Raw genomic sequence first — 13,107 nt, forward strand, 5'->3', positions numbered from 1 at the left:
AATTGTCCTGATTTGATGCTAAGTTATTATCGCAACATGCTGTCCGCTTATTCATCTCTTTATACAAACACATACACTGAAAAGCAACTTTTCTAAGTTCGCAGTCAACCCATTGTTGTTTTATGCAAAAAAAAAACGAGACTGGATAGGACACACCGAGAGACTTATGCAAATGACTCTCTATCTGCCTGTGTGGGGTACTGAAAAAGGTGCATTTTCCTCCACTAACCCACTTAGGTAAATGCAGATGACCACTAGTAGATATTATACATTTCCATCCCAATACCAGCATCTTTTTAGAGACAAAAGGGACATATTCACATAGTGCTATCTAAACCAGTGAGTGGAACAATTGTTAAATCCAGGTAAGTAATTTATATATATATTTTTTAATAAAACATTTATAAATTACCTGTTCACATTTTAAATTCTTATATTCAATGTAATATAAAGTAAAAAATGTCAAGCCATTTCACCATGCTTTGTGAGTGTCTGTTGACTTGATCCATTTGGTTTTGACTGAGTTCAGATAGGGAGGAGAGCTGGAGCAACTGTGCTGAATACTGAATGGGGATACCCTCCAACTTATGAATATTATAACAGCAATCACATGTGGGAGAAAATTTGAAAGTACGCCGCATTAGAATAACCTCAATATCATTTTACTGGTAGAGCTGAGTGCTGCATTGTCCCAGCGAAGTTACAGTCCTTTAGGAAAATCAGCAGTATTTATCATTTACAGATATTAAGATGAGCACAGACGGAGTGGAACACTCAGAGGCTCACCATGAACAAGCAGGTAAGGATGTTTCACCTTTCAATGTCTACTTTTCATTTCTCAGTTTGTCGTTATCTCTTGTCAGGCATATCAGAAAAAATTATGATGACATATATCTTGGGAAATTATGTTTACTTTTCTCCTCCATCACACCGCTAAATGTATTTCTTGGTGATAGTGGTGATAAAAACAAAATAAACTTACAGAAAGACATTTCTGCTTATTCTTATGTTAAGATTACCCTACAAACATTTAATTTAAACATTTCTTTATTTGATAGCTTTTAGTAGTACAATATGATTTTGTTGTCATTTATTACTTTTTAATTCCGTAATATCTCTGAGGAATCATTGTGTGCTTAGTATCCCTGGATCTGTGGTACATACTTACATACAGATTTGTACTGAAAAATAAGCTAATTATGCTTTTTTAATTGAAATGATTAACTGAAACAAACACATTTACTGAAACAGAACACCCCCAATAACATTGAATATTATACACTAATTGTTGACAGTAAATGTTTTAGTGTGTGTGATTTTCTTACTCAAATGTTGTCATGGATTTTGGATGCAAGAATATGTGTAGCCTCCGGGCTGAGAATGAAAGTTTTACATTGCTATGGTTGTTTATTATTTCTGAAAACCTTATTTCGGAAGTTATGGTGTGTCTGGACATTTGTTTTGATAGCTATAGGCTGTATTTATCAATAACAGTGTAAATGTGTCTCAACATTTCTTGTACAGTCCGTTGCTGATAAGTGGGCCATTAGGGTGTGTTGATAACCACAGTGTGAATAGTGAATGACTATTTCTCTGTATAATCTTTCTGATTGAAAGTACCTTACCAACAGCCAACATCTCCCCCCAACATCAACTGGAATAAGTGTTTATGAAAGTGTTTCTAAAATTGGATGTGTTGATTCTGTTGGTTGGCGGCTCTACCAGGATGTAATGTGTGTACCTCAAGCTGTTTGCAGAGAAGTTGCCACAGCCCCAGGCGACATGGACGAGGTGGTAAAATACAGAACAAACTAAATGAAAATGTGGAACTTGGATTCAGATAGAGCAGCATAGTGTATGGAAGTTTTTTTTTTTTTTTTACAAAATCTGACAAAATAGGCTTTTAAAGTTTCATCATGCATTTTCCTCAGCTATCATTCAAGCAAATCACTGTAAAACATACAACTTGGTAAAAGTCCAAATACATTACATGTCCAAGTTGGCTGGACTTAAAATTGGGAGAATTTGAAAACATTCTGAATAAAACCTTTGGCAAATGTAGGAATTAATGTTAGTAGAACTTTCCTGCCCCAGAGTTGAGTAAACTTGAAGTCAGTGCAGCAGCAGCTGGGTGCCTTAACCTTTTATGTTGAATCAACTTCACCTCAAAGGATCCTACTAACGATCACACCAGATATGATTTCATATAATCTAACACTAATGGCCACAACACTATACAAGACCCTCAGGTCAGAGAGGAAATTATCACAATAATTTTACCCTAATAGCAATGATATCATGCATCTTTTCACACAGCTTGCGGTTCATTGTTTTATTGTGTTATTTTTCAACACCATTTAACCAAAATTAAACTAACAACTTGACTCCCTAATTGAAAAGTAAATGAAAGGTCTGCATGAAATATAGGTCAGAAAGAGAGTTCTGTATATGTTCCCAAGTGGCACAGCGGTCTAAGGCACTGCATGTCAGTGCTAGGTCACAACTGACCGTGATTGGGAGTCCCATTGGGCGGTACACAATTGGCCCAGTGTCGTCCGGGTTTAGCTGTGGTAGGCCGTCATTGTAAATAAGAATTTATTCTTAACTGACTTGCCTAGGTAAATTAAGGTTAAATTAAAAAAAATGTCCCTTTGAGAAGCTAATTGATATTGTATGATATATTACAAGCATTATCTTTTGATGACATTCTTTCCCGAAACTGAATTAAGAGTCTATTTTCTGAGTTATCAATATATTTTTATTATATAATTACAATGATTAATTGCAGAAAGTGGCTTTTCAGATAATGCTCTCAGAGGTGCATTTGATTTCCATAGCAGTGTATCCTGGATGGAAGGTGTTGACACGACTCAGAAACTGGCAGTCCCATGGCATGATCCGTTCAGTTTAGACTGAAAACCTGTCTGAGTAGTCATCAAGAGCATGCAACCAGACAGACTATTCTGAGTGTCAACTCCTTCCATCATCTAGAATATGCTGCTGTGCAAATCAAATGCACTTTTGAAAGCACTATCCAGACAGCCACTATAGGTTTATGGTCTCTTCGGGATAAGGGTTAGAATAATGCAGGCAGTGGCCTGGGCTGGTCTAAGGGTCTAAAGGGCCTTACACACTTCATACAAATAGAGCGATGGAGCGCCATGTACGGTCCGTAAAAAAATTATATCCACACAAAAGTACATAGAACTACATGAAATAAAAAACCCTAGCCTGTCTCCCGACCCTTTATACCAACGTGACAGAATAATCAACCATTAAGGAAAACAGCGGGAATGGCCCGTCTGACGACGCTGCTACTAGTCTGTCCGGTGCCGCCGCAACTTCAGCAGCTGCAACTGGGCCGTCCAACGCCGCCACAACGGGTCCGTTCGATGATGCAACTTCAGCAGCTGCAACTGGCCCGTCCGACGCCGCCACAACCGGTCCGTCTGACGCCACTGCTACTGGTCCATCCGACGATCCCACAACTTCGGCAGCTTCATCAGGTCCTGAACGACCCGCACTACAATACTGTGATCATCCTCGAGGGCGTCAGCGGGGGTACTGTCACGGATCCCTCCTGAACTTTCATTACGCACACCTGACCACTATTCCCAGTGATTAATAATTGTACAAGTGTGTCCTTGGTTTACCATTGTCCTGTCGATTATTGTTACAATGTCTGTTGGTTATTTATTTATTTGTTTGGGTTTCAACCCTGTGTTTTGTATAGTGTTTGTTTGGTCTTCGTCCTCGTGCCTTTACGTGACACGCAGTAATTTGGGTAAATAAAAAACCCTATTACGCATTCCTGCGTCTGTCTCCCGATCCTTCATACCGACGTCACACTTGGCCTAATATGTTTAGAAGTGAACCATTATCAACCATGGTACTGTATATTACGGGAAACAAAATCAGAAGACACTTTTTATCAAAGCTTTTAGAGTTACAAGGGAATTAATTGTTGCGAAGTTGCGAAGGGACCGAATGCAGAACGTGATCAACTCCAGCCTTCCGATGTTAAAATGAGATTGAACTGACATAAGGGGACTTGGATGCTGCCAGACAATTCTGTATAATACGATAGTACAATAATAATAATACAGTATACATAGTGTTCAAAGTTTTGTTCTATCCTGTGTTGCCAATGCTATCCCAGTTCCATTATAGTTCTGGGTTTAGAGTTAGTCAATGTGTGTAGTGCACCAGGGGGTCTGTAAACATTACAATGGAAAGGCCTGAAAAGGTTGTCAAGGCTACGCAGCTGATTTGCATGGCACCATCATTTCCATACTGGAAGTTTGGCCTGGGGGAGGGGGGGGGGGAGATTTCCATACTGTGGGTCGAGCAGGCACATCACTCGCCGCAAACTACCAGAGGTCCTATTTGAAATTCAAATGAGGGAAGATTACCTGACACAGTAGACCTTTGAACTCTGTCTCGTATGGCATCGTTGTGTTGTAGGGAGGGTGCCAGTATCTTAAAAGGGTTAATGTGATCATAACCTTTGTAATCATTCACTCCATATGGTGGTGAATCATCCATATGTCTGTGTTGGATTTTTTTACACTATAGCCCTGATGAGGATATATATGGTCAGTGCCAAGAAACTGTCGAAATAAACTACATCTTGTGTATTTCTATCCTACAAATTGAGGACACACTTGTGAGGCACAAGGGCTTCTCAGTTTCAGTGGGCATGGCTTCTCGATATGTGGTTTTCCTGTAATACTTTATAACACTTTTGTGAAATAAAATGCATAAACTATTTCTAAACTATTACATCATTTGTAAACATGTATTAACAATTAAAAGTATTATGAGCATTACAATTTATGATAATTTATATATATTTACAAGCATTTATACCTTATTCATGAAAGTTATTATAAAGTGTTAGCAATTTGCCTATTATTGAATTTTGTATCTTAATTATCAAAAATCATCCATAATGTTATCCAGAGCGCTACTTCAGGTGTAGGCCTATTCTAATAAACAGAAAACCACAATGTGGCCATAATATTCTTGGGGATAGGTATGACATTGTAATTTATGACGGTTTAATAATTTATGTTTACTTTCTCCTGTAGACAATGAACAAAATGGAATTGACTTCACCAGACAAGTGAGTATAGAAAACACATGTCTTTTTAACTTCAGATGATCATAAGTGGGAATGAATTGAACTGTGAGCAACTTTATTTAAAAAAAAATCTTTATTTAATTAGGCAAGTCAGTTAAGAACAAATTCTTAGAGAGTACATAGTAGGACATTACAGGAAAACTATGTTTATCATTTATTTTATATTTAAAAATATATATTTTTACTTCATACCACATGGGCTCCCTTGTGGCACAGCGGTTTAACGTGCTGCATCACAGTGCTAGAGGTGTCCCTACAGACCCTGGTTCGATTGCAGGATGTGTCACAACCGGCCGTGATTGGGAGGCCCATAGGGCGGCACACAATTGGCCCGGTGACGTCCGGTTTAGGGTATGGCCGGGGGTAGGCCGTCATTGTAAATAAGATCGGTCTTGTACATGTAACAGAAATATTGATTGTGATTGTCAATACTGAAGGTAATGTACTCTAGTCTGTGGAAATCATGTAATAAGAGCATCTAGTGTCATATTACATGAACTCAATACCACTTATTGTAAGTGTGCTGGACAGTTCCACTAAGATCATGACATTTTTTCACACCACTCTTTATATACCTCAAAATGTCCACCTCTTATTAAAACCTATTATCTTAGTTTAGTTATTCCTAAACTATGTCTATCCATTTGGCAATGGGAGATTGTTAAAGGGAGGTTTATTGTTTTAGTCCTGGGGGTTATTTGCATACTACACTGCCTGAGGGGAGGGCGTTTATCAGAGTTTGTATCTTGTTTAACAAGTCCTGCAGCCTAACCCAACCGGTCAAGGAGCACACATATGCACACACACACACACACACACACACACAGTTTCCCAACTTCAGTCCTCAAGTACCCCTAACAGTATGCATTTTTAATGTAGCGCCTGATTAAACTTGTCAACTAATCATCAAACCCTCAATTAATTAAATCTGGCGTGTTTGTCCGGGGCTACAACAAAAATGTGTGCTGTTGGAGGGACTGGAGGACTGGAGCTGGGCTGTTGAAGGGACTGGAGGACTGGAGTTGGGCTGTTGAAGGGACTGGAGGACTGGAGTTGGGCTATTGGAGGGACTGGAGTTGGGCTGTTGGAGGGACTGGAGGACTGGAGTTGGGCTGTTGGGGGTACTGGAGGACTGGAGTTGGGCTGTTGGGGGTACTGGAGGACTGGAGTTGGGCTGTTGGGGGTACTGGTGGATTGGAGTTGGGCTGTTGGGGGTACTGGTGGACTGGAGTTGGGCTGTTGGAGGATCGGAGTTGGGCTGTTGGGGGTACTGGAGGATCGGAGTTGGAATAACATTGATACTGTTGATGACAAGATAGAACAACTAGGCTGACATTTGTTCTACGTCAATTGGTCACACACAATTGATATCCACATTTCCAGTGAAAACGACAAGACTGTGTTTATGTACTGTTATTCTTCTAAAGACAATTGCAACATCAAAAAGTAGGAATAGAAAGGTGAGAAATATTGTGATGTGATTGGTTTCCAGATCAAGACAGAGGTCCTCAATGACTCTCCCCATTCTGTCTTATCACACAAGACATGTCACCTGACACAAGGAGCCCCAATATCTGGTGGCCAGCTATCAGGGGTAGGTTACTCATCTTCTGCCTCAATATATCAGAGGCTTTTAAGTTCATAATTACTACGATTATATGAATGGGGGGGGGGGGATCTGATCCTAGATCAGCACTCCTACCCTAATATGTTTGATATGTACAGCCCTTGGCCCCATGTTTAATGTCATGTCAAGCTATAATTATTTATCATTTTCTAAGAATGGGAGAAACCTGTCATTCTGTAATGAGGGCATTTGGATTGTTGTTTTTTGGTTTAGATCCAGGTCTCTCCTGCAAAAGAGATTGTATCTCAACAACTCACCTGGATAAATAAAGGTTCAATAAATGAAAAATCTAAGATTTTGTTTCTGTTGTTTCAACAGGAAGTCTCCTCCTCACACACCATGCAGCAGTTGGTGCTTATGCCTGGCTCTCACCACCTCTCACCCCCCTCCTCCTTCCTCCTCTCACAGACACAACACACGGGGCACCAAGGTACACATGGACAATCAAATGAAAGGGTTGCAATATTCTGGAAACTTTCCCAAAAGTCACAGGATTTTTAGCTACACCAGTTTGAGGACTCACAAAATCAGTAGAGAATAAGCAGGGAGAGAATCCTCCAACTGGGAATCGTTCAAACAGGATTTCTGAAAATTGTGGGAAGTGTGAAAATTAAAACATCTATTATACTTCTCTAAACAAAGTGTTAATTAGTCTTTTTTTCACCCCGTGTAGCACTTCTTCAGCAGAACCTCCTCAGCTTTCCCACCCAGAGCCAGCCAGGCCTCCTTCAGCACCAGCCTGGTTTAGCATTGACACCTCAGGTAAAAATCCCACTTCTTGACAAAATCCCACCAGTTGACATGATTAGCTATATGGATGAGGCAGAGAAATGTAAGTAAAGTTATCATGTTTACTGAGAAGACAATAGGACAACACTTCAGGTCATGCATCCAGGTCCTTGAACTTGATAACAGAATTAACTCTTTACAGGACAGACCACGAGAGGGATAAGGATTTATCATAGAACTTTCAATGACATCAGTCAAATATATTAATATGAGGAATTATGAAGAGAGAAATTTGCATAATACTTTTTTTGCATGAAAAAGGTTTCTAACACTGCTATAATTTTCACATGGCTAAATATATACACAATTACTTTCGTCACCCATTTAACAGTATTCCTCCTCACCACTGTGTTCCCAAAAGGCCATGAGTCGGTCGGGCCTGACGTCGTCGTCCATGGAAGGCCACCTGGACATGTCCCACCTGCAGGTCCCCAAACACATGGGGCCCCCCCAGCAGGACGAGGCCAGTGACCTGGAGGAGTTGGAACAGTTTGCCAAGGGCTTCAAACAGAGACGCATCAAACTGGGCTTTACCCAGGTACAGACGGCCACTGGCTCAAAATACAATACAACTTGATCTTTTTGCCGTTTTATGTTTTTTCCCAACCCCCCAGACACCACAAATACTGATACACTAACAAAAGTGTCTAGATGCCACAGAACAGCACCCCTTGAACGGGTTAGGGGTTAAATGTCTTGCACAAGGGCACAATAGAAATATGTGGCACCTAATATAGTGATTCTCAATCCCACCAGATATTTTCCTGTCAGTCCTGGGATTTGAAATGACAACCCTTCAGTTACTGGCACGCCTCTCTAACCTTGAAGCTACTGCCATTGGCTCTGATTACTGATATGCCACCTAACTTCTGTACTTGGTGTATTTGCTCATTCTGATATCATTTAACTGTTGAAACACACATAGCACAAAGGCAGGAGTGAAGTGACTTAACATTTTTGGAGTCAACAAACTTGAAGGAGATTAATAATGTATTACAGGTATTGAATTCATGACGTAGATTGAAACGAGATTATAATTTGAAGGTTTGCCATAATCAGATTTAAATATATTCACTGTGTGTGTGTGTATCAGGGTGATGTGGGCCTGGCTATGGGGAAGCTGTATGGGAATGACTTCAGCCAGACCACCATCTCCCGCTTCGAGGCCCTCAACCTAAGCTTCAAGAACATGTGCAAGCTGAAGCCTCTACTTGAGAAATGGCTGAGTGACGCAGGTACTATACAGTATAACAATACACTGAGTGTACCAAACATTAGGAACACCTTCCTAATATTGAGTTACACCCCCGCTTTTGCCCTCAGAACAGCCTTAATTCATCGGGGCATGGACTGTACAAGGTGTCGAAAGCATTTCACAGGGATGCTGGCCCATGTTGACTCCAATGCTTCCCACAGTTGTGTCAGTTGGCTGGATGTCCTTTGGGTGGTGGACCATTCTTGATACGCATGGGAAACTGTTGAGCATGAAAAACCCAGCAGCGATGCAGTTCTTGACACACTCAAACCTGTGTGCCTGACACCTACTACCATACCCCATTCAAAGGCACTTTAATATTTTGTCTTACCCATTCACCCTCTGAAAGGCATGCATACATAATCCATGTCTCAATTGTCTCAAAGCTTAAAAAACATTATTTAACCTCTATTATCGCATTCATCTGCACTGATTGAAGTGGATTTAACTGTGGGCCAAAGCGCAGCATGGAAAGTGTTCATGATCTTTATTGTCAAGAATCACTCAAACAAAAATAACAACTACAAAAACAAAAGGGAACAGTTCCGTCAGGCATAGATACGAAACGGAAAACAACACCCCACAAAACCCAAACGGAAAATGACAACACCTATATGATCCCCAATCAGAGACAACAATAGACAGCTGCCTCTGATTGGGAACCACACTAGGCAAAAACAACAAAGAAATAGACAACATAGAATGCCCACCCCAAACCACACCCTGACCTAACCAAATAGAGAAATAAAACAGCTCTCTAAAGTCAGGGCGTGATATTAACAGGTGAAATCAATAAAGGATCATTGCTCTCACCTGGATTAACTTGGTTGGTCAGCCGATGTCATGGAAAGAGCAGGTGTTCCTAATGTTTATAAACTCAGTGTATATTTTGTAGATGGTTTGGTATTTCTCAGTCATTTACATCATGTGCCATTGCATGTCTTTACACACTATTTCTATGTCAAGAGGATATTTATTTCGCTATATTGGCTGGAAATGTATTTTAGAGGAAATGTAAGTTGGTAAATCATGTTCATGCTCTTTCCAAATCAGAGAATTGCCCCTCTGACTCTATGAGCAATGCTGTTTCTCTACCCCCCCTGATGGAAGGCTATGGAAGGAAAAGAAAAAAGAGGACAAGCATCGAAACCAACATAAAGCTCACCCTGGAGAAACGCTTCCTTGACGTGAGTTAACTCTGTCTGTCCTCTAATATTGTCCCCTGCATTTCCAATCATAAATGCTGAAAATAATTTAGGAACTGTTGATATAAGTTGTATTTAAATGCACTTTTCCATGCTTTCCAGGGAGCAAAACAATCCACCATAATGCACATTGTTGTGACACTTGAGTGACTACATAGCAGCCATTTGAGTTAGTTGCAATGCTGACACACATGATATGGCTTATTTTAAAGACATTATAAAGCCTCATTCATGCTTATAGCACCTAATACCAATATTTCTATTCAGAACCCCAAGCCCAACTCGGAGGAGATCATGCTGATCTCAGAGCAGCTGTCTATGGAGAAGGAGGTGGTGCGGGTGTGGTTCTGTAACCGCAGACAGAAGCAGAAGAGGATCTACTGCCCCGTGTCCACCTCACCAATGAAATCACACAACTTCAACTCCAGAATGGTTAGCCTTAAATCTCTCAGTTATAACGTTTTGGGTTAAATTATGCATGTTTCTTCCTGATGGTGAAATGGCCAGCTCTGAATACATACAGTAGTAGCTCTCTATTTTCAAGTCAGTTTGAAAGTATATTTTCAAATTATGTTCATTGTTATGATAAGAGTTGTATAATGAAAGAGTAGTGTGATAGGAATGTATAGTTATGCTACAACACATTTTTAGTACATTGTCTTGTGTTTTGTCTCACCAGCCATCATGTAACTTGTTTCAGGCATCCACATCCAGATCATACAGCCCTCCTGCTTCAGGAGGCAAGTGTAACCATATGTACTTGATATAATCTGTATTTAAGACTACTCCACATACAGTGGGGCAAAAAAGTATTTAGTCAGCCACCAATTGTGCAAGTTTTCCCACTTAAAAAGATGCGAGAGGCCTGTAATTTTCATCATAGGTACACTTCAACTATGACAGACAAGATGAGAGGAAAAAAAATCCAGAAAATCACATTGTAGGATTTTTAAGTAATTTATTTGCAAATTATGGTGGAAAATAAGTATTTGGTCACCTCTCACAGACCTGTAACGTCACCTCTCACAGACCTGTAACAGACCTGTAACTTCTTCTTTAAGAGGCTCCTCTGTCCTCCACTCGTTACCTGTATCAATCGGTGGCTGACTAAATACTTTTTTGCCCCACTGTAGTCTGTAGTACTTAAAACCTGTATTTAAGACTACTCCATATAGTCTGTAGTACTTAAGACCTGTATTTAAGAAAAAGTAAATGGGATAGACATTTTCTGTGAAATCGACACAGTGTGAGAAATAACCTATAAAACCTTCCTCCATATGAAACTCACTGTATGAAGTTTCAAGCTTTCTTCGGTGTGCATGTTAAATTGAGTGTATTCCTCTGTGCTCTAGTGTCATCGAGTTCCTCTCCCAATAGTCCTAGTCGTGGGCCTTCGCCCGGAACACTCCGGTCTGGCTCCGCTGCTCTGACCTCTCAGGTCAACCAGTCCTTCAGCTCACCAGGGTAGGGGACACTTGCTCACCACAACCAAGGACATGTGAACAGTGTCTATATCCCAAATGGCACCCCATTACCTATATAGTGCACTACTTTTCACACAAGCCCTATGGGTCCTGGACAAAAGTAGTGCACTACATGGGGAATAGGGTGCCATTTGGGAGATACACAGAATTAGTCTAACATGGTATTGTACAGATGAGAGATGAACCTGTTATCTTTGCGTTACAGGTCGTGGTATCGCACATGGAACCCTACATCCTATCACCACTGAGAAAGCCTGCCTGTTGTGGAAGAGAACTAAAACTATTGATGTCAATGAATGGAAACAGAAATAGATACAAACCAGCAGACACACGTGAAGACCTTTTAAAATTCTATTGAGAAACACTATGCATTTGGAATTAAATGTGAAATGTCATAATCAATATTTCTAGCATCAGTTTAGGGCACCTCTGAGGTCATGAGGCACAAACTGAATTTGAGCCTACATTATCTATAACAGTAAAACTATTGGAAGCAACAAAAAAAGAATAGGAACATCAGTCAGGGACGGATTCTGTTAAACTGCCGTTAGAATATGTTGACACAGCAACTGTTAAACTCTGCCCACGCACAAGTGGCTTATTCAGACAACTGGATCAATATGACCTAAACAGGGTCTACCTGGCATTTTACAGTACTGTACTCTAAGGTTTTGACTTTACAGTCCAAATCACTGCAATTTAATTTGACCACTGGAAAATAAGATACAGTATGTCTGTATGCCACTATGTAGCCTATGCAGCTGCATGAGTTGGCTTGAATTTAACTGCCCATGAATGTTTACAGTGCGGTTAATTTGCCCATTTTTTGATATTCATCAGGAGTTCAGGTGTGAGCAATCTAAATAATTATGTTGCCTACTGTTTGTATTTTTATACAATTGAAGTCGGAAGTTTACATACACCTTAGCCAAATACATTTCAACTCAGATTTTCACAATTCCTGACATTTAATCCTAGTAAAAATTCCCTGTTTTAGGTCAGTTAGGATCACCACTTTATTTAAGAATGAAATGTCAGAATAATATTGGAGAGAATGATTTATTTCAGCTTTTATTTCTTTCATCACATTCCCAGTGGGTCAAAAGTTTACATACACTCAGTTAGTATTTGGAAAGATTGCCTTTAATAAATTGTTTAACTTGGGTCAAACATTTTGGGGAGCCTTCCACAAGCTTCCCACAATAAGTTGGGTGAATTTTGGCCAATTCCTCCTGACAGAGCTGGTGTAACTGAGTCAGGTTTGTAGGCCTCCTTGCTCGTACACGCTTTTTCAGTTCTGCCCACACATTTTCTATAGGATTGAGGTCAGGGCTTGGTGATGGCCACTCCAATATCTTGACTTTGTTGTCCTTAAGCCATTTTGCCACAACTTTGGAAGTATGCTTGGGGTCATTGTTCATTTGGAAGACCCATTTGCGACCAAGCTTTAACTTCCTGACTGCTGTCTTGAGATGTTGCTTCAATATATCCACATAATTGTCCTCCCTCATGATGCCATCTATTTTGTGAAGTGCACCAGCCCCTCCTGCAGCAAATCACCCTCACAACATGATGCTGCCACCCTCGTGCTTCACAGTTGATGG

The 13,107-nt window shown here is 40.3% G+C and overlaps 1 protein-coding gene across 3 annotated transcripts; it reads left to right on the forward strand.

Moving 5' to 3' along the window:
- Positions 1-208: 208 nt before the first annotated feature.
- pou2f3 (POU class 2 homeobox 3) lies at positions 209-12,358 on the forward strand. 3 transcript variants are annotated; one of them, XM_064982096.1, is made up of 13 exons: positions 209-365; positions 743-799; positions 5,091-5,125; positions 6,636-6,737; positions 7,089-7,200; positions 7,444-7,532; positions 7,921-8,097; positions 8,653-8,794; positions 9,868-10,001; positions 10,287-10,451; positions 10,699-10,759; positions 11,372-11,483; positions 11,709-12,358. In XM_064982096.1, exons 2-13 carry the CDS (start codon positions 751-753, stop codon positions 11,749-11,751), a joined length of 1,221 nt encoding a protein of 406 aa, XP_064838168.1. In that variant the 5' UTR covers positions 209-365; positions 743-750; the 3' UTR covers positions 11,752-12,358. The 3 variants fall into 3 exon arrangements, with proteins under 3 accessions (XP_064838168.1, XP_064838167.1, XP_064838169.1); XM_064982095.1 differs by lacking the exon at positions 209-365 and having other exon boundaries at positions 542-799; XM_064982097.1 differs by lacking the exon at positions 209-365 and having other exon boundaries at positions 542-799; positions 10,720-10,759.
- Positions 12,359-13,107: the final 749 nt, after the last annotated feature.

The sequence above is a fragment of the Oncorhynchus masou genome, chromosome 12 (assembly GCF_036934945.1).
Source record: "Oncorhynchus masou masou isolate Uvic2021 chromosome 12, UVic_Omas_1.1, whole genome shotgun sequence".
Taxonomy (NCBI): domain Eukaryota; kingdom Metazoa; phylum Chordata; class Actinopteri; order Salmoniformes; family Salmonidae; genus Oncorhynchus; species Oncorhynchus masou.

Excerpts from the sequence above, each read along its gene's own strand:
- pou2f3 (XM_064982096.1), top strand. The coding sequence starts at position 751 with ATGAGCACAGACGGAGTGGAACACTCAGAGGCTCACCATGAACAAGCA. Across the intron at positions 8,795-9,867 it reads GAAATGGCTGAGTGACGCAG|AGAATTGCCCCTCTGACTCT; the intron begins GTACTATACAGT and ends TTTCCAAATCAG. Across the intron at positions 10,452-10,698 it reads ACAACTTCAACTCCAGAATG|CCATCATGTAACTTGTTTCA; the intron begins GTTAGCCTTAAA and ends TTGTCTCACCAG.